The sequence below is a fragment of the Gopherus evgoodei genome, chromosome 20 (assembly GCF_007399415.2).
Source record: "Gopherus evgoodei ecotype Sinaloan lineage chromosome 20, rGopEvg1_v1.p, whole genome shotgun sequence".
NCBI lineage: Eukaryota > Metazoa > Chordata > Testudines > Testudinidae > Gopherus > Gopherus evgoodei.
The window spans coordinates 18,601,994-18,624,482 of NC_044341.1; the positions used below are offsets into that span (position 1 = coordinate 18,601,994).

At 46.6% G+C, this 22,489-nt stretch overlaps 1 protein-coding gene across 5 annotated transcripts in view; it reads right to left on the reverse strand.

The window, feature by feature from the left end:
• EYA3 (EYA transcriptional coactivator and phosphatase 3) overlaps positions 1-22,489 on the reverse strand; it is a 143,549-nt gene that overhangs the window by 33,763 nt on the left and 87,297 nt on the right. For all 5 annotated transcript variants that reach the window (XM_030539105.1, XM_030539108.1, XM_030539104.1 and 2 more), the window contains 5 exons: positions 18,160-18,245; positions 16,631-16,814; positions 11,547-11,686; positions 9,507-9,590; positions 632-721 (listed from right to left, as the gene is read on the reverse strand). In XM_030539105.1, coding sequence (XP_030394965.1) covers positions 632-721; positions 9,507-9,590; positions 11,547-11,686; positions 16,631-16,814; positions 18,160-18,245 — 584 coding nt within the window. The remainder of the gene's footprint in view (positions 1-631; positions 722-9,506; positions 9,591-11,546; positions 11,687-16,630; positions 16,815-18,159; positions 18,246-22,489) is intronic.

The following is a 22,489-nucleotide window of genomic DNA, read 5'->3' on the forward strand; positions in this document are numbered from 1 at the left end:
CTCAATGCCAAACAGGGCCAGCAGAAAATTAACAAAAAACTACATTTCTGGAAACACTAATGAAAATTGTTGGCAGTTTTTCTAATATTTGTATTTTTAAAAGCAACTGTGGAGTACACTGAGATGCTCACACATGTAATAGCTCATGGTTCCTGATCTAAACCCAGCAGCTATAGTGTTATCTTTTAAAAATAGAAGTGTATACTCAGGGGCAATGTAAACTAGTATTTATAGTAAGGGACTAGACGTCAGTAAGATCTGATTTCTACTCCCAACCATTTATTTGCAGAATCTGAAGTACTTCCACACCTCCTTGGGTAAGCCATATTTATTATATATAATATCCTAATTTATAATGTATTATGATGATTGGCTGAGTGAAGCAAGGCCTTACACACTTCAACAGCATTTCTGTATTTGTCAATTACAGCAGGCTGATTGACTGAGTGTGTTCCATTTTGTATGATCTTGGCTCACACATCAGCTTTGTTCCTGTACAGCTTTAGTTCTGATAGATGCTATTAGCTTTTCATATTAAGTTCTGTTTCACATTTGTTTGTGTCATTAGAAATAGTATTCTCATCCGGAAGTTTCTGATGTTTAGGTTCCTGAAGAAACAACTGGCACATACCTCTAAGTCATTGAAAAATAAGTGTGTGTCGGCCACTTCGAAAATCATCTCCTCCATTGTCAGACCTGAGCCAATCACTAGAGTTGGGTCCTGGAAAACAAGACAGAAAAAGAAAGTTTTGCCCTGGTTCTGTACTAAAGTAGAGATAAACCTCTGGCCAATGAAGTTTCACAGGTTTCCCACTGGATCCCAAGGCTAAAATGTGCTGGCATGGGTTGTTGGTTTTTTTCCATACCATTCAATTGTATGGATTGTAAAACCCCTAAAATATTGTGGGCACCTGAAGAAAAGCCAGATTCTATTAAAGTATCAAAGTAAAACAAATCAAACTACAGTGCTGTGCAGTTTGGACAGATATACTTCCAGAAGCAAAACAGAAAAATTATTTGTGATTGTTCAGTATGTTTCCGAGAGGCTCTATTTATCTTCACTCTATACTGGAAACTCACTGATTCATACTAATGACAGGGACATGCTTTGTTAATCACTGGAGTTAGCAAGAAAGTGACCACACAATAAAAAAGCAAGCTTAATGTGCTTTGCCCATTTATTTTGAAAATTATATAGCAGCTGTAATACTGACATTTTTAAAATGTAAGCCAAAACAAATATTATTTTAGTTTACATTTAAGCACTTAAAATATTTGACAAATGAAACCTCCAAATGATGAAAGTTAAATGATCTCAGCGCAAAGGGGCTGAAATTACACAGTGCATAATCCTTAATTTCTGCCAGCATCTGCACTTCAAAAATACATCAATTCATAGCCTTGTACTTAATTAAAATGAATGTGTTTGCAGTCTTCACCTCCTAGCTTTGTAGGTACTTGATCTAGTATTCTCTTCTTTGAAGTGGTTACTCCTTTGTTCAAATAAAAGGAGAGGTTACTTACCTGTAACTGGCAGTTCTTCGAGATGCATGGCCCCTATCTGTATTCCCCTGAGGGTTATACGCATGTGCCATGCGCCCAGGGCCAGAGCTTTTGAAAATAGTAGTGTCCAGTCTGTGCACGTGCCTCTGTATTGCCTCGTGGTTTCGCCTGAGGCGACAAAGGGCAGGCGGACCAACTGTGTCTCCACCGCAGAGGGGAAAGAGAGTGGGATTGGAATACAGATAGGAACCACAAATCTCAAAGAAAAAACGGTTACTTACCTCTTGTAACTGTTGTTCTTCACAATGTATTGCTCATGTCCATGCCAATAGGCGTATGAGCGTGCCACGTGCATGATTGCTGGAAAGCTTTTCCCCTAGCGGTACCTGTCGGGTCGGCTATGGAGACCCCTAGAGTGGTGCCTACATGGCGGTGTATACATGTCCCTGGCAACCCGCCACTGCTCAGTTCCTTCTTGCCAGAATATTCCAACAGTGGGGAGGCAGGCGGGATTTGGAATGGACATGAGCAACACATCTCGAAGAACAACAGTTACAAGAGGTAAGTAAACGTTTTTTTCTTCTTTGAGTGATTGCTCACGTACATTCCCATAGGAAACTTCCAAGCAGTTATTCTGGGGAAGGAGTCGGAGTTCAACTAGTTACCAAGTGTAGGACTGCCCTACCAACCCAGCATCATCCCTCGCCTGCTGGGTGATGGCATAGCAGGAAGTGAAGGTGTGAACTGAAGACCAGGTCACAGCCTTGCAGATGTCCTGGATAGGGATCTGTGCCAGGAAAGCTGCGGAGGCAACCTGTGCTGTGGTAGAGTGTGCCATAATCGGAGGGGCTGGAACTTCGGTCACGTCATAGCAAGTCCTGATGCAGGACGTGATCCATGATGAGATGTGCTGGAACAAGATCAGGAGCCCCCTCATTCTTTCTGCCTTGGCAATAAAGAGCTGCAGTGACTTACGAAATGGCTTTGTGCGTTCAATGTTCAATGCTAAGGCACATCTAACATCCAAGGAATGGAACATGTGCTCCCTGTTAGTGGCATGGGGTTTAGAAAAGAACACAGGTAAGAATATATCCTGGTTCACATGAAACTGGGAGACAACTTTAGGCAGGAACACAGGGTGGGGGTGTAGCTGCACCTTGTCTTTATAAAATACCGTATAAGGCGGTTCAGACGTCAGTGTCCTGAGTTCAGATACTCTTCCAGCAGAAATTATAGCCACTAGAAAAGCCACCTTCCAGGAAAGGGAGGAGAGAGGGGGGGCCCCATGAGCGAGGACAGGACCAGGTCACGGGGGAACTGGTTGATGTAGTGGGAGGATAAAGTCTGTCTAGCCCCTTAAGAAACCTGCCCACCATGAAGTTACTGAACACTGACCCACTCGCTGTTCCAGAGTGAAAGGCCGAGATGGCCGCAAGGTGTACCCTCGGGGATGATATTACTAACCCTTGGTGTTTGAGCTATAAAAGATAGTCCAAAATAAGGGGAAGTGGGGCTGATTGTGGCTCAGTTCCCCTTTGTCAAGACCAAATGGAGAAACCCTTCTACTTAGCCAGGTAAATGGCTCGTGTGGAGGGTTTCCTACCTTCCCAACTGGACCTCCCTCGCTGAGTGCGAGCACTGAAGCTCAAGAGGGTTCAGCCATGGAGTTTCCACACCATAAGGTCGAGGGACTTCAGGATGGGGTGCTGTAGACAGCCGTGGTCCTGTGTGATTAGGGTCCGAGAGAGAGGGAGCGCTACTGGTTCGTCCACTGAGAGGTTCAGTAACATGGTGAACCAGTGCTGGTGAGGCCACGCTGGCACTATGAGGATCAGGGAAGCCCTGTACTGATGAGTCTTGAGGAGCACTCTGTGTATGAGGGGGAATGGTGGGCACGTGTACATGACCCGTTCATGATAAGTGAAAGGTGTCCGTGGTGCAGCCTGGGCTGTGGTTCAGGAAGGAGCAGAATCTCTGGCACTTACGGTTGCTCTGCATTGCAAAGAGGTCCAAGTGGGGAGAGCCCCACCTCTGGAAAATTGAGTGAGCAATGTCCGGTCTGAGGGACCACTCACATCCATGGAATGAGCGGCTGAGGCGGTCTGCCAGCTCCTTCTGCCCCCCTGGAAGGTGTGATGCTGCAGGTGTATGGAGTGGGCGATACAGAAGTACTACAGTGCAAGGACTTCCTGACAGAGGGGAGAGGAGTGAGCACCTCCATTTGTTTATATAGAACATCGCTTCAGTATTGTCTATGACCACTGATATGCACATGCCCTGAAAACGGGTCTGAAACACCTGGCATGCCAGGCGAACCACTCTCAGCTCCCTCACGTTGATGTGAAGCGATATCTCTGCATGGGACCAGAGGCCCTGGGTTCAGGTATTGCCCAGATCCACTCCCCAACCGAGTGCTGAGGCTTCCATGGCCAAGGAAAGCGTGGGTTGGGGTTTTGCAAAAGGGTACACTCGCACAAACCAGCTGTGGTTGCAGCCACCAGTGGAGAGAGTGGAGAATGCGAGGCAGGAGGGTCACTATTGAGTCCAATGGGTTCCTGCCTTGCCTGTGCACCTGCGCTCCCTCTGCCTGGAGCAGGGGCGGCTCCAGGCACCAGTGCAGTAAGCGCGTTTCTGCGGGAAGTCCGAAGGTCCCGCAGTTCAGCGGTGGGTATGCCAGTGCGGGATCGGCAGATCATTCGCAGAACTGCCGTCGAATCCGCATGACGGGGGCAGACCTCCCTCAGAAACGCCACCGAAGGCTGCCTGACTGCCATGCTTGGGGTGGCAAAAAACAGAGCCATCTGTGGCCTGGAGGGGCCGCAGGCACAGCCTGGCGTGCTGTACCACGTCTGTACAGGCCGCCATGTGCCCCAATAGTCTCATACAATTTCTGGCCGTGGTTGTGGGGAAGTGGAGAAGAGTCTGGATAATGTCTGTGAGCTCCTTGAATGCAGTTCCAGAAGGCACACCTTGCATGCATGGAGCCCAAGAGAGTGCCAATGAACTCTATCCTTTGTGTGGGGGTCAATGTGGACTTGGGCTCGTTCAATATAAGACCCAGCCTGTGAAACGTAGCCCGGGCCACAGACATGTGCTCTGCTGCCTGTGCTTGGGACTCGGCCTTGATGAGCCAGTCATTCAGACAGAGGAATAGCAGCATCTGGCGCTTGGGGAGGAAGGCCGCCACTACTGCCATACACTTGGTGAACACCTGGGTGGCCGCTGACAGACCAAATGGGAGTACCCTGAACTGATAGTGCCAGCCACTGATCCCGAATCTGAGAAAGCATCTGTGGGTTGGGATAATAGCAATGTGAAAGTACGTGTCCTTCAAGTCAAGGGCGGCGTACCAGTCTCCCGGATCCAGGGAGGGAATGATGGTGGCCAGAGAGACCACGTGAAACTTCACCTTTATGAATGTGTTGAGGTCTCGTAGGTCCAGGACAGGCTGAAGCCCACCCTTGGCCTTCGGGATGAGGAAATAGCAGGAGTAGACCCCCTTGCTCCTGAATTCCCGAGGAACCTCCTCTATTGCCCCTAGAGCAAGGAGCGATTGCACCTCTTATAAAAGGGAGTTGCTCATGAGAGGGGTCCCTGAAGAGGAACAGGGAAGGGGGTTGGGAGGGCGAGAGGGAACAAAATTGAATAGAATATCCCGCCCCCACTGTGCTGAGGACCCAGCGGTCTGATGTGATCCGAGATCAAGCACAGCAGAAGTAGGAGAGTCGATTCACAAAGGGGAGGGGAGAGAGAGGGGTAATGCAAGATGGTGACTGATGCACCATCCTCAGGCGTATCTTCAAAAGTTGGGCTTGGGGCCAAGGGGCTGTTTGGTTGAACCCTAGCCTTGGCCCGAGGAGGATTGAGGTGGGCGCCTCCTATTATTTCTGCCCCTCCTCCTAGGGGGATCTTGCTGAGGAGGCCCCAGGTAGAAGCGGGATGGGGGCTGAGGTCTAAAGGGCTTTCTCTGAGGCACTGGGGTGTATAGCCCCAGAGACTTCAGAGTCGTCTAAGAGTCCTTCAGTCTGTGCAAGTGCGTGTCCATATTTTGGGTGAACAGGCCCTCACAGTCAAATGGGAGGTCTTATAGTGTTCTGAACCTCTGGTGGGATACACAAAACCTGTAGCCACACACTGTTCCTCATTGCTACTGAGGTGGCCATGGTTCGAGCTGCAGAGGCTGCCACGTCCAGGGCTGCCTGGAGGGCAGTCCGAGATACTACTCTACCCTCCTCAAGGAGCACACCAAACTCCTTGCGTGAGTCAGCTGGGATTAACTCCTGGAACACAGCCAACGAGTGCCAGGAATCAAAAGCGTATTGGCTAAGTTCTGCCTGCTGATTCGCCAACTGAAGCTGGAGCTCGCCCGTCGAATAAACTTTATGGCCAAAGAGATCTAGTTTCTTGGCATCACATGACTTAGGTGCAGGGCTGGTTGTCCTTGTTCCTCCTTGCAGTTTGCCACGTCAACCACCAAAGTCCCCGGTCAGGGGTGGGTAAAAAGGTGCTTATAGCTGTTTTGTGGCACAAAGTAACGTCTCTTGACCCCTTTAGCCATTGATGGTATAGAGGCCAGGGTTTCCCAGAGCACTTTCATGGTATTCAGAATTGTCCTTATGAGAGGCAAGGCCACTCTAGAAGGACCCTTGGAAGTGAGGATGTCTTCCATCAGATCTGAATCCTTCATAACCTCCTCTGCCTGGAGGTTGAGGTTAACTGCCACCCTCCTAAGGAGGCCCTGGTGGCCCTTGGTGTCCATTGATGGTAGAGTGGTGGAAGTGCCCGCCACTACCTTGTCTGGTGAGGAGGAGGAATTGGTTCCCAAGTCTTCGTATCCCTCAGGTTCTCTAGTTCTCAAGTACCTCGGAGATGCCCGCGACCAGAGGATCAGGTGCCACCAACGTCGGTGGAGGTGAGGCTGTGATTGTATGTGGCCACTCAACAGCCGTGTCCTGTACTGGATCCTCAGGGGCCCTAGGGGTGTAGCGTGCCATCGACGTCGCTGATGGAGGAGCCGATACCACCGATACAGGTCTAGATCCCTGACCCTGAGCCTGGTGGTAGGCCCAAGGGATCCAAAAAGGCCACTGCACTGAGTCCTGCCACTGAAGTGGCCAAGAGATGGCTGGTGCTGATTGTTCTGCTGGTCTACGGTGCCAAGATTGGTGCCGGGACTGGGAAGGGTGGTGACTGTGTCAGGACACAGACAATTCTGCGTCTGACTCTGATGAGTACTTTGTACCCAACCATGGGGGAGCAGAGCCCGACGGTGCTACGGAGAGGGAGAGCGGCACCGTAACATCATGGGCTTCCCCTGATGATGAATCAACGGCGGTGCCACCATCGGTGCCGTGATGGGTGTCAGAGTTGTCTGGGGTGCCGGGCATGACGCCGCAGTCAATGCCGTCGCTGGTGCTATTGGCATTGCCTGAGTTTGCGAAGCCAGGTACTGTGCCGTCATGGCAATGAGGTCTCAAGCTGCCTCATATGTGTCCAGAGTGGAGGGGAGGTCAAGCTCACCCTCCAAATTGTCCCGGGTAGGAGTGTCCATTCTCACCAGACTCAACGGCTCTGCAACTGGGGCCAGAGTCAATGGCGCCGGTTCTTGGGGACCAGACCAAGGGTGTCCCACCAAAGGATGTACCCCACTGGAATCTCTCCTCGGTTTCCTGACAGGGGAACGTCCCCTTTCTGGTTTCTTTTTCTTATGTGGCACCGGGGACTGTGAACAGTGTCGCCGTGTGGCACTGGCCTTGGGGGCCAGGGAGCAGTGCCGGTGCTCCCTGGTGGAGTCCTTCCTCAGTGCTGGGACATCCCACACTGAGGCCAGTGTGCTGCACACCAAGGATGCCAGTGTCTGCTCTGACTGAAGGGCGGACTCCATCAGGAGGAGCTTCAGCCAACAGTCACGCTCTCTCTTAGTCCCAGGTCTGACACTCCTGCAAATAGGACACTTATCTGTCTGATGTCCCTCCTTGAGGCACTTGAGACAGGTGGTGTGCGGATCGCTTATTGGCACAGATTTCGCACACTCTCGCACACCTTAAACCCCTGAGACCGAGGCAAGCCCCGGAGGTGGGGAGTGAAGAGCGGGGAGGAACCCCCCCCAAAGTAAGCTAAACTAACCTACACTATTAACTAACAACTACTGAACGATTTACACAGAAAAACCAGGGAACCACTAAGTAAGGCACTTGCAGAAGCAAGAGACTGAGCTGTTCCAACGACTGTCATGGGCGGTAAGAAGGAATTGAGCAGGCGGCGGGTTGTCAGGGACATATATACACCACCATGAAGGCACCACTCTAGGGGTCTCCACAGCCAACCTAATAGGTACCGCTAGGGGAAAAGCTTTCTGGCTATCGTGCATGTGGCGTGTGCACATACCTATTGGAATGCACATGAGCAATCACTCAAAAAAGAACCTTCAGTTACAGGTAAGTAACCTCCACTACTACTACAACTACTTCAAGTGATGGTCCTTATTGTATTCCACTGACGGTGATTAACAAGCAGTACCTATGTAGGAGGAGGATGTGAGGAAGATGACAGAGAACCGTGGAATGGAGGACTACTGCACTGAATGAGGTGTCCATTGCAGAATCACGAACTAAAGCATAATGAGACGAAAAGGTGTGTACCGAACTCTATGTGGCCACTTTACATGTCTGCAAGGGACAAGTTGTGGAGTATGGAGGTAGTTGATGCTTGTGCTCTTGTGGAATGGGCCCATATCCCACCTGGTGGGGACCGTTCTGATAACTGATAGAGTGTAACGCATTCTGAGACCCACTTTGAGATTCTCTGGGTGGAGATGGCCTGGCCTTTAATTCTCTCCACTATGGCAACTAATAGTCTAGGAGACTTCCAGAAGAGCTTCGTTCTCTGCAGGTAAAAGGCCAGGGTCCTATGCACATTGAGGGTGTGAAGCTTTCATTCCTCATTTGAGGTGTGTGGTTTGGGAAAGAAGGTTGGCAAATGTATAGGTTGATTGAAGTGGAAGCGGAAATTTAGGAGGCAAGTGCAGCAAAACTATATCCTCATGAAAAGTGGTGAAGGGGAGGGGGGTGTCATCATGGCTCACAGTGTGCCAACTCTTCTTGCAGAGGTGATAGCCACCAGACAAGTGACCTTCATAGAAAGAAGAGAAAGTGGTGGACCATAGGTAGCATATGAATCCTCAGACTCAGAGGAACCAGAGTCTTACATGAATGGGGGTGCTGACAGAATGGGATATGTTGTAGGAACATGACCAGAAGGAGGCAGATCTGATGTAGGAGAGGGGGTCCTCTTAGCAGGTGAATGGACCAGAACACATGGAGACCTTATCCATTCTAAGACACACAGTTTGTGAGGCCCAAGAGCACATCCAATTCTCCCTGGCTTCAAAGGCACCTGGATCCACAGACGGAACCAGGGCCAGTAAGGGGACCTGCCTCAGGACAGACAATTCATGCTGCGCCAGTGTAGCCATTGCAGGAGGGATGCATGGTTCAGGAACCGGGATTGGTGGACCTGGTGAATGATGTGACTTGTCACTCTTGTGGGCTCCACCATGGCCAGAAGTCATGGCAGCGTAGCATCTTTCTTGGATCTGGAGGAAGACTTACTGCCATGCTTATGCATATGCTTCCGTGTTTCATGGCTAGGCCCCACCATGGGGTCCATAGCGCTGGTACAGGTGGAACTGGACTGGGACTCCGCAGCAGGAGGTGTACTCCTGGATTGCTCAGGACGATGTATGGGGGCAGGGGAGGGTTCCCCAGACAAGATCCAATTGCAGTCCCTTGGCTCCAGGAGGTGCTTCTTAAGGCACAGAGAAGTCTGGCCTTCCTGGATGCGGGCAGGGAAGGAGAGGCATGCATATAACCCTCAGTGGAATACAACAGGACCATCACTTGAAGAAGGAGTATGAATTTTCTACTTCTTTCACCTATAATTAATGTATACTTATTGATAACATTTATGATCTTAGCTCTGAGAAAGAGGTAAGACAATATTACCTTTCCATATTTCTGGGCGTACGACCCCGTGAGAAGGGAATGGAAAATGATGATGGTCTCATCCAAGTCCCACAGAAACACTCGCTGGGAAAGGAATTACAAAAGGAGGTTAATCTTGGGATTTTCCAACTGCTATGCTTCAGCAAACAGCAAAATCATAGAAACGTGGGGCTGGAAGGGACCTCGAGAAGTCATCAGGTCCAACCCTCTGCACCGAGGCAGGACCAAGTAAACCAAAACCATCTCTTACAGATGTCTGTCCGATTTGTTCTTAAAAACCTCCAATGATGGGGATTCCACAACCTCCACTGTAAGCCTGTTCCAGAGCTTAACTACCCTTATAGTTAAAAGGTTTTCCCTATATCTAACCTATATACCCCTTGCTGCAGATTAAGCCCATTACTTCTTGTTCTACTGCCAAAGGACATAGAGAATAATTGATCCTCATCCTTATTATAACAGCTCTTAACATATTTGAAGACTTATCAGTTCTCCCTCAGTCTTCTTCTCTCAAGACTAAACATGTCCAGTTTTTCCTCACGGTCAGCTTTTTCATAATTTCTATTGCCCTCCTCTTGGACTCTCTTCAATTTATCCACATCTTCCTTAAAGTGCGGTACCCAGAACTGGACACAGCACTCCAGCTGAGGCCTCACCTGTGCCGAGTAGAGTGGGACAATTACCTCCTGTATCCGAAGATATGTATACAGTAAAAAGAGACATGGCAGAGCTAAGCTGCTGTAGCGCTTCAGTGTGGACACTCACTACAGCGAAGTAGTTAATCTACCTCCCTGAGAGGCAGTAGTAAGGTTAAGGAAGAATTCTTCTGTTGACCTAACAGTCTCTACACCAGGGATTAGGTTGGCATAGCTACATCTCTCAGGGGTGTGGATTTTTCATACATACAACACTTCTGCTAACACTTCCCCTAGCATGATACCAACTGCCTCACATTGTTGACTCATATTCAATTTGTGATACACTAGAACTCCTAGATCCTTTTTAGCAGTTATTCCTCATTTTGAGCTGTGCATTTGCACTAGTCTTTACTGTATTTCACCTTGTTGATTTCAGACCAGTTCTAAAATATTGTATTGAATTCTAATCCTGTCCTTTAAAGCGCTTGGAACCCCTCCCAACTTGGCATTGTCTGCAAATTTTATAAGCATACTCTCCATTATCCAAGTCATTAATGAAATATTGAACAGTACCACACCCAGGACAGAGCTCCGCAGGACCTCACTTGACACATCCTACCAGTCTCACAGCGAACCATTGATACGTACTCTGACTACTCTTTCAATCAGCTGTGCACCCACCTTATAGTAATTTCATCTAGACTACATTTCCTGAGTTTGCTTATGAGAATGTCATGTGGGACTGTGTCAAAAGTTTTACTAAAAATCAAGATATATCATATCTATTGCTTCCTCAATCACAAGACCAGTAACCCTAACAATGAAGAAACTTAGGTTGGATTGGCATAATTTGTTCTTGAAAAATCCATGCTGGCCATTCCTTATAACCTTATAATCCTCTAGGTGCTTACAAAAGGATTGCTTAATAATTTGTTCCAATATTTTCCCAGGTACCAAAAAGATAGGCTGATTGGTTTTTTGTTTCCCTGCATCCTTGTTGCTTCCCTTTTTAAAGTTAAGTACTAAGGTTTGCCCTTCTCCAGTCCTCTAGGACCTCACCTGTCCTCTAGGAGTTCTCAAAGATAATTGCTAACAGTTTCAAGATAGCTTCAGCTAGTTCCTTAAATACCCTAGGATGAAGTTCTTCAGGCCAAACCTGCTCTGTTACCCACTTTGTGGTTAGGTGGAGTGGAATGGCCCACCGCTCTTTTATCGAGCTCCATCAACAGTGTCTTAATTTTGTGCCTTTGGTTAGAGAGCGGCATTTCTGGACTTCCAGTGTTCCTCCTGTTTTTTACCCAATTATCCCAGCCCCTTTCCCCTGCCAGAAAGGGGAAGGGAGACACGCTGACCTGACTGCTCTTCCAAAACGACTATTCAGAAAACCAGACTGTTCACTTACTTCCAGTTCACTGTCCTGAGGGGAGGAGGCATCTGCTTTCCTCTTGCCCCTGTTTTTCCCAGCCATGTTTTTCCTAGTCTGCTCATCTAACTCTTTACTGGCTGTTGCTCTTGGCAAAGATGGACTTGTGGATGGATCTCCTAGAAGAAACACACAACACTGTTTCCATCCCATGGTGATACAAATGAGCACCCAGTCCCAGCACACCTCTCCTCCTGACAGTTCTTGGCCATAGATCAGAGTCAGGAAACATGAGATGTTATTGCACCTCACTGAGGCAACAGCAAAGGCATAGTTTTTCTGTCCAGTCATGTCAATACATACCCATCTCCCCAGTCAATTCAGCAGTAAGCCATGATGGGGGCACAGTCAGATGGTATGTCTACACTGCTGGCGCAGGTCAGGTGTCTCAGGTTTGTGGGGCTTGAGCTATGGGGCTAAAAATTGAATGTGGACACTTGGGCTGCAACCCAGAGTCTGAGACTCCACGAGGGGAGGGCCTCGAGCCTGGGCTCTAGTCTGAGAGTTGACACTGCAATTTTTACCCCCAAGCCTGTGTTAGTTGCCCTGGCCCCTGAGACTTGTGCCATAGATTTTTTTTTTTTTTAAATAGGTTAGACCGGGGTCGGCAACCTTTCAGAAGTGGTGTGCCAAGTCTTCATTTATTCACTCTAATTTAAGGTTTTGTGTGCCAGCAATACATTTTAATGTTTTAGAAGGTGTCTTTCTATAAGTCTATAATATATAATAAAACTATTGTTGTATGTAAAATAAATAAGGTTTTTAAAATGTTTAAGAAGCTTCATTTAAAATTAAATTAAAATGCAGAGCCCCCCGGACTGGTAGCCAGGACCTGGGCAGCATGACTGCCACTGAAAAATCAGCTCGCGTGCCATAGGTTGCCTATCCCTGGTGTAGAGATACCCAGAAATGAATGCTATAGGCTGAGTAAAGTACAAGATCAAAGGCAGAGTTCCTCCAGCCACCTAGAATTGTACCAAGAATACAACCCTCCTCTGCCTTACTGCTATTAGAGCTACTTCTATTTATATTTCACTTACAAAATGATAACTCACTATTTGTAGAGGGTTCTCGCAAGACCCTGAGCCCTGGGAAAGAGTTCTCTTGGAAAGGATTCTGACCCATTTTAGAGTACACTTATTATTAAGTTAGTTCATCTAACATCTCGTTTCCCCTAGGTTCCTGGGCTAGTTGGAGGCCTTTCCTCATTGACCATCTCCCAGCGGTTAGTACCTTGTACCACTTTCAATGCAGTGTGAAATAGGAGAGACTCAACAGGGAGTATTAAACCACCAGTTTAGTTAACTGTTGCTGGAGGGCCAAAAGACCTTGCTGAAAAGGCAGCAGGTCTAACAAATGAGGCACAATGGTAGGCATTCATTTCCCTCTTTAAAGTATTTTAAGCTACTGAACTGGAAGCCCTAAATCTAAAAATCAGGTTTTTTTAAGCTAGTTAAACTCGGCCCCACAATTTTCTCAACCTTTGCCAAGCAGCCTAGCCAGGCTCTGGCCTAACACTCCTCCCACAGTGGCACATCAAAACGGAAACCACCACTGCCCCGTCAATCCTACTGTGAGGAGCTCAGGAAGTTATAGATCCATCTCTACCCCTGTAAGAAAGGGATGTGGGGTTTTTGGTGATGAGGTCCCAGTCATGCACTATTCTGAGTTGAATCATGACATGACGTCAGCAGAAAAGGTCAGCCAGCCAACAGGAAAACAGCTTTGGACCAACAATTAAATCCTTCTCAGTTACATTTGCTGCATCTTTTAACTAAAATACCTGACAAAAGCCTGGGGAAATTAATGGGACACACAACGACATTTATATACGAAGTGCTTTCTGGAATTTCTCTTTTCCTGGTTTCTGCCTCAGATCAGTGAGGAAATTTCACCCAACAATTCCAGCATGAAGGCCAATGAGTTGTAGTTAAATTAGGGCATTTCTTTTAGAAAGATATCTGATCTTGATTTAAAGAGTCCAAATCATGGAGAATTTACTGCATTGCTTAGCAATCTGTTTCAATGGTTAATTACATTCACTATTTAAAAAAAAAGGCACATCTTAGTTCCAGGTGAACTTTGCTGCCCAACTCCCAGCCAGTGGATCTTGTTATGCCTTTGAATGCTAGATTAAAGAGCCTGTTACAATCAGAAATCTTGTCCCTGTAAATATTTATAGATGAGTGATAAGATGAACAGGTTGAGCTCCTTCACTCACCCACAGCAAGGCGGGTTTTCTAGGCCTTGAATCATTCTTACATCTTTTCTCTGTTTTTAAAACATCCTTCCCCTCTTGGTGTCTCATTTTCCCAGTTGTATAATGTGGGTTTGTAAAGTGCTTTCACATCCTCTGACAGGGCTGCCAATTTCGGTTGGACGTATTCCTGAAGGTTTCATCACATGACAATCTTCAATTAAAGATTTTTCTTTCATTCCTGGAGATTGGCAACCCTATCTCTCTGATGAGAGGATTTCTACATATGAAATCTTTGTGTGTGACTATGATACACACTAGGGGATAGAACACTGCATAGGTTGTAATGGCTGAGTTCATTGCACCCACCAGGGGCTACTATATCCCTCCATCAGACCCATGTGGGCCACCCTCCCACTCCCTCTACTTTAAGGACTCCCAGCAACTCTCCCACAAACCCCTCATGCCAGGGGCTCTGTGTGCCCCCATTTCCTCCTCCCTCTATACCAGGGTCCCCCATTAACCCCCAAGTCAGAGGCTGTGTGCGACCCATTCCCCCTTCTATCCTAGGCCAGGGGCTGTGTGCGCCACCATTTCTTCCTCCCTCCGTTCCAGGATCTCCCATTCTGCCTCCTATGTCAGTAGCTTTGCTCTGTGTGTATCCTCATTTTCCTTCATACCAGGGTCCCTCTCCCAGTTAGGGTCCCCCATTCCCAAGGTGTTCACACCCCCCTTACTCCCACACCAAGATCCCCTATTCTTTTCCCCACTGGGATTTTCTGTTATCCCCTTCTTCCCCTCATATCAGAGGCGCTGTGTATGCCCTCATTCTTCTCACCCCCAACCACGGCTCTATATGTCCCCCCCATCTTTACTCATAATTATTATTTCTCTTCTTTCTATCTGGGAGTAAAAGTATTTCAGGATGTTAACACATACACTCTATTGGGAGGGTGGGCAGAGATTAGATGCAGGGTACTGTTATCCTGGAAGATGCTCATCGGTGTAATCTGCCAGTTCTTTGATCTACAGACATTTGCACAGGTGCATGAAACTATGGCTGTGATAAAAACACTGAACACATGGTAAGGGATCCATGTATCCTGCATTTTCCCCTTCTTGGTTTTCCAATTTCCCCCCAACACAACAGGGTGCACATTGATACCTAGAACATTTGCTGAACTTTGGAATTAATTGGACAGGGCATTCAGAAGTTATGCTGTGACAGACAGGCAAATACCACCAAACTGAGCATAAGGCCTCAAGCTCAGCCCATAAAAATAAGTGCAAAGTGAGTGTTTCTTTTTCCCTCAGGATCCCTCCTCACAACCTTCCCCAGACCCTAACTGTCATGAACAGATAGCTAAGGGTTAATGTCTCTTTCACCTGTAAAGGGTTAACAAACAGTGACGTGCAACACCTGACCAAAGGACCAATCAAGAGACAAGATACTTTCAAATCTCGTGTGGAGGGAAGCCTTTGTGTGTGTTTTTGGGTTTGGCTTTGTTCTCTCTGGGTCCTGGACGGGACTAGAGGTGCAACCAGGTTTCTGCCAATTTCCCTGCTACAGTCTCTTATCTATTCAGAATAGTTAGTAAGTAAAAAGGCAGTTATAGTCTTTTAACTTGTTTTTCTTATTTGCAGATGTGTACTTGCTGGAAGTAGCTTAAATTGTGTTTCTGCTGGAGAAAGCGTCTTTCTGTTGCACACTGATACCTAGAACATTTGCTGAACTTTGGAATTAATTGGACAGGGCATTCAGAAGTTATGCCGTGACAGACAGACAGGCAAATACCACCAAACTGAGCGTAAGGCCTCAAGCTAAGCCCATAAAAATAAGTGCAAAGTGAGTGTTTCTTTTTCCCTCAGGATCCCTCCTCACAACCTTCCCCAGACCCTAACTTTCACCAGCTCATTCTACAATAGCCAAGGGAAGTGGTCATCACGGGAAAGCTGGGTCTTTCAGAGTTAGAGAGGGGCAAAACATCTGCTAATTTAGAAAAGAAAATGTCAGCTCCCCTTCCTCTGCAGAGCCTGGTTTAACTTTCATTTCCGTTCCCTGAAGGGCCTTAGAAACAACTAATGGGATGGCTCCGGGTATCGCTAAGAGCTGGACGAACTGTCTGGAACTTCATCCACTCGGAAAGGAGTCTTTACTTAGCGCACGTTGGTTTCCCCTCCCTGGAAGAAGAAAGTTGCTTCAGAAGCACTGTGAAACAAACGGATGTCACCATGGAGGAAAAGGCAACAAGCAGAGCTGCCTTCATCAGTGCCAGTTAATATGACAAAGGGGATTGGAGGAAGGAAAGGGAAGAATTTCATGAGGAATGCTGGGAAAGAACTTGTTCTCATGCAGGTGACTTTCAGAGCTAAGGAATCCCAAAGTGCTTTGCACAACAGTGAGCTAGATGCCCGCAGTGCAATGACACAGCTGCACTAGCTCATACATGAGAGCATGTTATTAAGAGAGGGAATGTTGGCCATTACCCCAAAATTATCTTTAACTTTTATTTGAAGTGTTCTAAGGGATCTTTAATTCCCACCTGACAGCAGCCACCAGAGACAGGCAGAAGATTCTTTAGTTTAATCCAGATGACATCTATTACCATATGACCGCCGCAGTCTTCCACATCATACTGAAGGGTGTGTAGTGGGAGCATAGATGCAGAATGGGTCAAGAAAACAGTTATTTTAGGCCCAAAATATGGCAAAAATTCTTCCCTGAAAATGGACGGAAAATGTGCTGCACACATCAACACACGATGCCCCCCATTACACTTCTGAATTGCACTCCCCTGTAGGCCCGCCAGCATGCCTTATAACAGAGGGGGTCTGAAATCCACCCTGCTAAAGCTGCAGCACTTACCAGATAAATGTCTCTGCGCTGTCCGCGTAGGCACCATGGCATTTGTTTTTTCAATTGGATATGTGGTGGTGGTTAATGTGGTACTCTCCATGCTGCTGTCTGCAGGCGCTATAACCCCGAAGCCAGAACTTGGGTAGCATGGCTGGTACTGGCTTTGGCCAAGAATTGTGTAGGTAGGATATTCCTATTCAAAGAAAGGATCAAATAAGGCAGGAAAAGGCTGTTCCTCAGAAAACACTGAAAACCAAATGGGCTGCTGGGCTAGAATGCCCTTGGAACAGAGAAGTGCCAGCAAAAGTTCAGGCTCTCTCTGCTTTGGTCCCCAGCACCATGAGAGAGCTCTACAGCAGAAAGAGTTGGCCCCCAAGGGGGAAAGAGCAAATAGGCAGACAGGATCGCCCACTCCAGACTTACGGAGGGAGAAGAAACAGTGTTGCCTGCTAATGAATGGTTTTTAAATTCCAACTATATCAGAAGGGTTCTCCCTCTCTGCTCACCATCTTGTCAGACTCTTTGGATGCATCCCCTTCCCCTTTCCCTGCTGAGGGAGACTGAGAAGGGTTTAAAAAGCTGTGTGACTATATTCTTCGCTGTAGAATTCTACACTTGAAAATTAGATTGGCATGACTACGTCAATCAGGGCTGTTCAAAATCCACACACCCCGAGCAGCGTAGTTCAGTTGACCTAAGTCACTGTGTAGACAGAAGAATTCTTCCATTGACCTAGCTACTCCCGCTCAGGGAGATGGATCCTCTATACTACCCGAAGACCTCCTCTCAGTGGTGCAGGTAGCGTTTACGCTGAAGTGCTCCAGCTGTGCTGTTGTAGTGTTATAAGTGTAGATAAGCCCTAAGCTAATCATAGTTATGCTACTTACACTTCTGTAGTGCCTGCCACACAGGGATCTCCAAGTGCTTTATGGTTACTGACCCTCACTTCTCTCTAAAATTGACAGGGTGGGAAACTGAGGTACAAGGAAGTGAAGTGACTTGCTCAAGGTCCCAAAGGAAATCTCTGGTGGTCAGGAGAATCATAGAATACCAGAGTTGGAAGGGACCTCATGAGGTCATCTAGTCCAACTCCCCTGCTCAAAGCAGGACCAATCCCCAGATAGATTTTTGCCCCACATCCCTAAATGGCCCCCTCAAGGACTGAACTCACAACACTGGGTTTAGCAGGCCAATGCTCAAACCACTGAGCTATCTCGTGACTCCCAGTCCTGTACTTTAACCACAAAACTAATTCTCCACACACAGTGAACTTGCTCTCTGTAAATCCAGTGCCCAACAACAGAATTTTGAATTTACTTCATGCCCCAACTAGGTGTCCCAATTGGCAAGAAAATGCTGCAGTGAACAAGCTCTGGGGACCATTTAAAGTGGTTACAAATATTTAGCCTTAAAATACCCAGGTACTTAAAAAAAATGAATAAACAGTTACACTCCAACTACTGTGATGTCAGAATATTTGAAAACAAAAGCTACACCAGATGTGCCCGAGAGAAGAAAAACTAGCAAGATGTTTTTACCTGGTGCGAGATGCTGGCTACAGCTGGTGTTGAAATATTGACAACAGTCGAGGACGTGGAGACTGGGCTAGCATTGGTAGTTGATGCTGTAAAAAAATAAATAAATCAAAGAATAACCGTATGTTAATACATTTTAATAATGTAAAAGGGAGAAGACCTATTGTAACTGTGAAGCAGTCACATTTCTAGCCCCAACTACACGAACTAATTGCTTAAACAGGGTTTGCCAGGACAGTAGGGATGGAGCATAATGTTTTAAAACTATGTTTTTATAATGTGCTATATAACACTTTTCAAAAGGCCTTGCCCCCTCGATTCCTGTCACACAAATAGTGCAAATTAGGTTAATGTGATGTGTTTTTCTATTAATTTGTGTTTCAAATTTTGAGACAACAAAGACCAGAATACAAGATGTATTTGTTTGTATTTGTTACAACATAAAAACAAATCAATCAATACTAACAGTAAGAAATCTGAATAGCATTTAAATTAGTTCTGATAACATTTTATTCAACACTGTGGATGAGGCCTTAAAATACTTGATCTCACTGAATTCAACAACTTCAGGAAATCCTAAAACCCATTTAAATAATTACATATAAAGCTACTTCATACTGAGAAACTGTTGCTATTTAACCTTTGAAATCCATGTGAAATTACAAGTATTTTCTGGAACAGGTCCCTTGAGATCACTGTTGACAGCAGCTCCCTGAGACAGACCATGCACTTACAGATACAAATTTACTAGTACATAAGAACATAAGAACGGCTGTACTGGGTCAGACCAAAGGTCCATCTAGCCCAGTATCCTGTCTACTGACAGTGGCCAATGCCAGGTGCCCCAGAAGCAGTGAAGCCAACAGGCAATGATCAAGTGATCTCTCTCCTGCCATCCATCTCCATCCTCTGACAGAGGCTAGGGACACCATTCCTTACCCATCCTGGATAATAGCCATTTATGGACTTAATCACCATGAATTTATCCAGTTCTCTTTTAAACGCTGTTATAGTCCTAGCCTTCACAGCCTCCTCAGGTAAGGAGTTCCACAAGTTGATTGTGCGCTGTGTGAAGAAAAACTTCCTTTTATGTGTTTTAAACCTGCTGCCTATTAATTTTATTTGGTGACCCCCAAGTTCTTGTATTATGGGAATAAGTAAATAACTTTTCCTTATCCACTTTCTCCACATCACTCATGATTTTATATACCTCTATCATATCCCCTGTTAGTCTCCTCTTTTCCGAGCTGAAGAGTCCTAGCCTCTTTAATCTTTCCTCATATGGGACCCTCTCCAACTCCCTAATCATTTTAGTTGCCCTTTTCTGAACCTTTTCTAGTGCCAGTATATCTTTTTTGAGGTGAGGAGACTACATCTACACACAGTATTCGAGATGCGGGCATACCATGGATTTATATAAGGGCAATAATATATTCTCAGTCTTATTCTCTATCCCCTTTTTAATGATTCTTAACATCCTGTTTGCTTTTTTGACCGCCTCTGCACACTGCGTGGACATCTTCAGAGACCTATCCATGATGACTCCAAGATCTTTTTCCTGACTCGTTGTAGCTAAATTAGCTCCCATCATATTGTATGTATAGTTGGGGTTATTTTTTCCAAACTCACTGCACCACGCCTCGTGCAATGGGGCCCTGACCTTAGAAATCAGAGATGTAGTGCTGCAAGTGACCTCTTGATGTGATCTAGTCTATTCCCCTTTGCTGAGGCAGCGTTAAGTATATCTAGACCATTCCTGACGAGTGTTTGTCTAACCTGTTCTTAAAAACCCTCCAGTCATGGGGATTCCCTAGGCAACCAGTTCCAGTGCTTAACTATCCTTAGAAAGCTTATCCTAAAATCAAACCCAAATCTCCTTAGAAGGGTTACATTTTCAGTCAATTTTAGTTCACCTGAATCCCTGGAGGCCCTCTGTGCCTCCCTTTGGGGAGGGAGGTAAATTAGCAGCATTTATGGTTTTCAAGCAGCAGAACAGTCAGATTAGACTGCAGCCTGTTTTGGGTCTCAGGAAGTCGAAACACAAAATGACAAGTCCAGTGAAATCCAAGCGTACACATTAGGTTCAATCAGACAATGCCATTATGCCTGCCCAAACTACATAAAAATAAAGGTTCCTGGGAGCATAGACTGTAAAGAGAACTTTGTGGAAACTGCACGGTATCACCTATCTTATCTCCTGCCATAAAAAAAGAAAAAATAATTTTCAACAGATACCACCTGTGGAGGAATCTCAGCATGAGACTGAAAAACAACCCAGGCTCTTCAATGATTTGGTGTTTTCCCATCCTTGAGGGAGGCAGCAGAAGGGAAGAGCTCACACCAGGCCCTTCCTGGTCACCGAATACTGCCTCCTGGTGGTCTAGATGCTGCCCTTTGAGGATTCCAGTCAGTTCCTTCAATTTAGTAGGAGGTGAAGCTCCCGAAAAGAAAAACTGATCCAAGATGTGCCTTAGAGAAAAAAGAAAACCCTGGTGCAAGAAAAAAAATCCCAAGAAAGGCGACCTTCCCTCAGAGAGGTGAGAGAGAACCCTCCAAGATGGCATCTCAAGAAACGCAGAATGACAGTGAGGTAATGCTCTCTTCTCTAAAGACACCATTGGTGCAGAAATGCCACCCTGAAGAGGAAGCCCCAAGGAAAGAGGAGTTTAGCACATTTAGAAGACGCCCTTTCTCAGAACAACACACACAGCACAGCTGTCTGGAAACTCTCCTCACCAACCCAGAAGCTGAACTCTGCAATGGATCCTGTGGAGGCCTCAGAGGAATTTCATCACCTTGGGATCCCTGTGCCCCAGACAGAAGCCTTAGAAAGGAAAGGGGAAGATGGGGAACAACTGCACAAGGTGATGTGTTCTTGGAGAAAGAGATTCCAATCAGGTGGAATCTCCCAATAGGAAACACCGAGTGCCCTACCTCTGCTTCACCCACACTGGCAGAGCCATTGGTCCCATGCAGAATCCATTAAGAACTACAGAAACTCCTTTGAAAAGTCTGTGGGGAGGAAAATCTGATTCCTGCTCCCAGTATGAAACTAGGAGAAGCCTGAGAGCCCACAGAGCGGGGGGGAAGGCGGGAGAGAATGGTTGGGGAAGCCGGTCAGGAAGCCAGGTAACCGGAACACCTGTAGGATCCTCTGAGGAAACCTGCAAAGCTTAAGAGCTCTGTAGGGCTACAGGAGTCACTAGGGTCAAGGTGAGGTGGAGTCCTTGTGCTGCTGCTGTGCCCCTACTGTTCATAGGTACCCATGGTGGCACATTGTAAATCCCTCACCTTTGTGAAGAGTACAGAATGGTTTTGCAACACTAAGCATAACAAGATTTTCCACCTTTATCTCGAGTCCCAGGACTTGCCTTTGCCTACCCCTTGGGATCAAAGAAGCATCTCAGATTTGAGCAAGGAATGGCCACAGGCCACACACACTTTCCAAAGTTGAAATAAAAGATTTTTGAGGAGTTACAGGGGAGGCCAAGATTAGGCTTACAATGGAAAGCAAGTCTCAACCTTAACCAGGGACAGGAGACTGCTGCTACATTAAAATGGATCAAAGATACTACAGAAAGGAAAAAAACATATTGGGATTCTGGTAGCAACACAGACAATCTCCCCTTCATGCTTCCTCTTGTTACCCAACACCCTGAGGATACTGCCTTGTCATGGCCCACCTGTTTACACATTGTAAACTACCAGGTCTTTAACAGGGTTATACTCACCTGTGTCAGCAATGCTCTTTCAGCAACCACCTGACACAGGTTACCCTGATGGTCAACAACTTTTCTGTGTGTAACAAATACAGCAACATCGTTCTGCTCTGCTGACATGCCAAAAGGAACTATCCCCATGTTCCATGTTTAAATGGAGTCATAGAGGTTTGTGTCTTCCTTCTGCTCCCCTTTCCCTCACCCCTGGTTTTCTTTACTTCTCCCTCCTGTTTCCAGATTGCTTCTCCAGACCCTGCATTTTCACCGTCTCCCTCACTGCTCTGTTCACCCCAGAGTGCTCTGCTTCGACCATCCTAAAACGCCGTATTCTACTCTGCTTCACAAGCTAATCACAGAGAGCAGAGCAAAGCAAAGTAGAATTGACAAATTTTGTAAGTTTAACTTGGCTGCTTTGCTCCTACATAGAGTGGAGCAGTGAAGAAGACAAGGAACAGCGGTTCCTTCCACATCTGACCAGAGTGGTTTGTGCCCCCTCTGGCATGCAGGGCAGGAATTGTGGGTTCCTGGGTGTATACATTAGCAAAATTAGCTCAAAGAACATCTGCTTTTCAGCTCCCTAGCATTCATGTTCATCTGAGTATACTATCCAAGTT